The 4,418-nt window shown below is 41.8% G+C and overlaps 1 protein-coding gene across 1 annotated transcript; it reads right to left on the reverse strand.

Annotated features, from left to right (window-relative positions):
• Nucleotides 1–1,604: 1,604 nt before the first annotated feature.
• GJA9 (gap junction protein, alpha 9, 59kDa) lies at nt 1,605–3,116 on the reverse strand. Its single transcript, XM_006886479.1, has one exon. It carries the CDS (start codon nt 3,114–3,116, stop codon nt 1,605–1,607), a length of 1,512 nt encoding a protein of 503 aa, XP_006886541.1.
• Nucleotides 3,117–4,418: the final 1,302 nt, after the last annotated feature.

Here is a 4,418-nt window from a genome sequence, read left to right on the forward strand (position 1 = left end):
GGCGGGCTACGGTCCGCACCGTGCATGCGCGAAACCGGCCTTGCGCCTGCGCACTTGCAAATCACGGCAGGGGTCCCGCGGGGCGTGGCCTGTTTTCATGGCGACCAGGACGCTCTGGATTCCCCTAAGTCAACCTAACCGAAGGAAGCTGCATATGCCCGCCCCACCGGCTATCAAAGCCGCACGTCTTTTTCCTCTTCCGGCCAGCACAGATAGCGAGTTGCTTAGCAAAAGGCGAGGTTATAGTGACCTCGGGATAGGAGCGCGACGTCGGGGACTGCGCCTGCGGGCCCCTCGAGGTTGCTCTTGAGCCGAGGGACCTTCCGGTACGGGAGTGGGCGGGCCTCTGCTGGGACCTTTGAAGCCTTGGCAACCAGTAGTAACACAGAAGGGAAGCGACACCCAGCAGGGAAGCTTGCGTTTTTGTTGGCTTGAGGAGTGTTCAAGATCGCATTCTTTGTCCCTCCTCTTACATTATTCTGTGGCTAACTTGATGTGGGCCTTCGGAAAACGGGCAGTAATGTTCTATTTACTAGTAGTAGTCTTTATTTGTGGTGCTTACTGTGTGCCGGTGTTTATTTCAGTCTTCACAAGATATCCGCAAGGTAGATAAAATGAATTGTAGAGTCGGCCTGACTCAGGAACACCCCCACCCACCCAATCACGGTGCTACAGGTAAACTGGTAAAAGAAAAGCCATCCGTGTTTTTGTTTAAAATTTTATTTTCTAGATAGCATCATGATAATCCTCGAAACACATCAGGCTGCATTCTGTAAGAAAACTATTAGGCCGAAAGAGGCAAAAAGAATTTATGCAGGGTACAAATATAAAAGATTAATAACTAAAAGGAAAATTTATGTTGACCAAATGTAAACTGCTAAGACTGTGATACCTTCAAAGAGAAAACCTGCTTGCAAATCATTACAGCTCTATTCTGCACATTTTCCTAAAATCCATTTTCACAATTTGAAGGCAACCATAGAATTAAGCCTGATTTGGTAATGTTGCAATGGAATTTTCAATGGTCCCTTCACAACTCAGAATTAGAGATCGTTTCCGGGTTTTTGTTGGTTCATTTTACTTTTCTAGAGGTCCTTGGTAGGAGTCTAGGCTCTGGTGGCCTAGCCCATAGGGAGTTGCTGTAATAACACAAAGGGAATGCCTCTCGTGGTTGGAACCCACCAGCGGCTCTGAGAGAGAAGCATGGGCAGTCTCCTCCTCTGCGGAAACCTGAGGAGCTGTGAGTCCATTCTGACTCAAGGACAAGGAATTTTAGTTCAGTGTTTTAGATGGCAGACGTGTTCAGCTGCTAACCTAAAGGTTGACAGTTCAAACTTTGCCGCGCAGTACTATGGATGAAAACGCCTAGTGATCTGCTTTTGCAAGATTACTGTCAAGAAAACCCTGTCAAACAGGTCTACTTTATAATGTGTGGGGTTGCACGATGGGGAATCTACTCCATGGCAATTAGTTGGGGTCTCGCCCCTCTTAAAAATGAATCTTCCTGGACAGCTGGTCCTCAGAGCTGTCTCTCCTTATTTTGTCCTTGCCCCATCCCCACTAGGCCATTTTTACATGCAGAATGTCTAAAAGCCAACAGCTGTTCAGATCTGAAGGTCTGTGGGAGCCCGTCTACCCATGAGGTTGGTTGTTAGAGTCACTGAATGATATGGAGGACCAGCACTAGGACTTTTGCAGGTTTTGACAAACTCAGACGCAAAAGACGGCTCTCCAAAAAAATCAGGAGTGTCTGGAATGTCAAGTGGATCAGAGTCTCCCTGTGAAGGAAGGAGGGTTCTGATTGTGCCCTCCCCAAACTGACCTTTGACATTACCTTTAGGGTATAAGCTCTGGTTTTGATCTTCCTCTGTAGAGGAACCCCAAGTATCACTAAGCCCCTGGGGTTTCCAGTAGCAATTAGCTGGCAGACAGAAAACTGGAGGGGATGACTGCTCTATGTGGTTTTCTAAATCTGCAGAAACATCTCTTTCCCCATCTTTATCATAAATTTCTCTTCTTTCTCTTACCTGGTTATCATTAGCTTCATTCTCAAATATCTTAAGAGTTCCTTCATTATCATTTGAGCTGATGTGTTGAAGATGATTAGTTGTGTCCAACTCATTAGAAAGCAAGGTTTCCTGTTCATCCGGAACGCATTTCTCATTATTGCCACTATGATTTTCAGCATCTACTGGCAATGCAGAAGATGAATTTAAACTTGGACACACAGTTGGGTGTGTTTTCTTTTCAAATAACAGATTATAATCTGGTGCATAAGGATGTTGCTTTGGTGAATTTGCAGATGTGCTCTTATATTTTGCAGAATTTTGTTTTGATTTGTTTGCAAAGAATTCATCATGATGTTCATCTTTCAATTTATATTGCCCCCAAAACCCTCTTTTAATCTTTTTAATACCTAAATGAGCAATTTCTAGAACATTTAAGAAAAGTGAAACTGTCGCTATGGACTGCATAAATAATAGGAATATTGTTTTTTCTGTTGGTCTTGAGATAAAACAATCAATTATGTTTGGGCATGGGTGGCTTTGGCATTTAAATAGAGGCTCTAAGTGAAATCCATATAAAAGATACTGCCCAATCATGAACCCAACTTCAACTGCAGAGCGAGTGAAAATATGTATCACATAAGTGCAAAGCAAGGGTCCTCTGAGTGGAGCTTTATTTAGTTTCCTTTGCTCCAGCTGACAAAGTTCCTGTTCCAATCTCCTCCGATCCCCAGGCTCTTCAAACTCCACTCCCTCCAGTTCTCTTCTCAATTGCGTTTTCATCTTCTGCCTCTCTTTCTCCAGAACTCTCAGCTGGAACAAAGCATGACCCATGTAGACCAGTGATGGGGAAGACACAAATATTACCTGTAGAACCCAGTATCTAATGAGGGAGATGGGAAAGGCCTGGTCATAGCATACATTTCTGCAGCCAGGTTGTTCTGTGTTGCAGATGAAGCCCGACTGCTCATCATTCCAGACATCTTCAGCTGCTACGCCCAGAATTAGCATTCGGAATATGAATAGGATGGTGAGCCAGATCTTTCCGATCGTAGTAGAGTGGATGTGAACATCCTCCAGAATACCTCCAAGGAAATTCCAGTCTCCCATGTTTACTCAGTCAGCCGTCTTAGATCTGAGCCACTCAGTTAGGAGCCAGGTAGATTCTTCCATTGTGAAGAGAGGGCTGTTTCTTAATCCACACCTATGGCCAAAATATGAACAAAGCATCACTATTCCAGTGTATTGCTTGCTTTGCTTTTCCCTAGACAGCAGTGATAATTAGTGTTGTTCATTGTCATAGAATTGGCTCTAACTCATGGCAAAACAGGAAGTTTCCCATTCCCACCAGTAACCTCTTACCAGGAGTACATTTACGGCAAGTCAGGAATTTAAAATCACTTTTAGATCTAATAATAATTTTAAAATGTTACACCTTGGCAAGGTCTATATATACTCACTAATAAGAATAGACATTACTATTTGAAAAAATCTTATTTGGATGGTAAAAACTTTCTTCTTTTCGTTTTTAAACTGGAAAGTTTTCCTGACACTACTGGCTTCATCTTATAAGCTTATTAAGGTGATGCTTTTGGAAGAAGCATATCCAGAGTGTTCCTTACATCATCTTAGTTCCCTCAACATCTCATCATGAGTAGAACTAGTCCCTGCAGAGAAGCTATCCTGCTTAGTAAAGGCAAGGATCAGGCAGAAAGAATATACTTTTAGTTGCCATCAAGTTCCAACCTATATGTTGACCTGTATGTACAGAGTAGATATACTTGATAAGGTTTTCAAGGCTGTGATGGTTCAGAAGCAGATTTCTAGGACTTTTTCCCCAAGCAACTGTGGATGGTTTTGAACTACCAACCTTTCAGTTATTAGTCTAGAGCTGAGCCATTTTTTACTCCTAAGGATTTTATCAAATAAAAGTTATAGCCTAAGTCAATGATTTTGAAATCTATCTATTTACACTAAGGAAAATGAATGTGATATTTTAGTAAGATGCAGCATTTACTAAAGTGTGAGGAAACAGACCTTGTATTGGAATTTTTATTAGATTTTAAATACACATTTAAATATATAAATTTGGATTTCTTTCTAGCAGATGTTGAACATTTCCTAAGATCCATTTCAGTAACATGAATATTTATACATTTTTAACTATATTTTGCTATGAAAAAAATTAGCATGTTTTATATTAAGGAATTCCAGAAATTTTCTGTCATTTTATTGAAACAGTTAATTGTTCATGCTACTGATAAGAAGCCGTGCCGCAATCCCGACAGTACATGGTTCAAATCCACCAACTGCAAGTGCAGTTTCCTCTCATGTGATTGTGATTGACTGCCTCTGAAAACCCACTGGAGGGTCAGTGATGGGTCAGTTCCAACTTGACAAAATACAACATTA

The sequence above is a fragment of the Elephantulus edwardii genome, unplaced genomic scaffold (assembly GCF_000299155.1).
Source record: "Elephantulus edwardii isolate Elephantulus edwardi_28Jun2011 unplaced genomic scaffold, EleEdw1.0 scaffold00049, whole genome shotgun sequence".
Taxonomy (NCBI): domain Eukaryota; kingdom Metazoa; phylum Chordata; class Mammalia; order Macroscelidea; family Macroscelididae; genus Elephantulus; species Elephantulus edwardii.

Bases quoted from the DNA above. Each gene is read 5' to 3' on its own strand.
- GJA9 (XM_006886479.1), bottom strand. From the start codon at position 3,116: ATGGGAGACTGGAATTTCCTTGGAGGTATTCTGGAGGATGTTCACATC.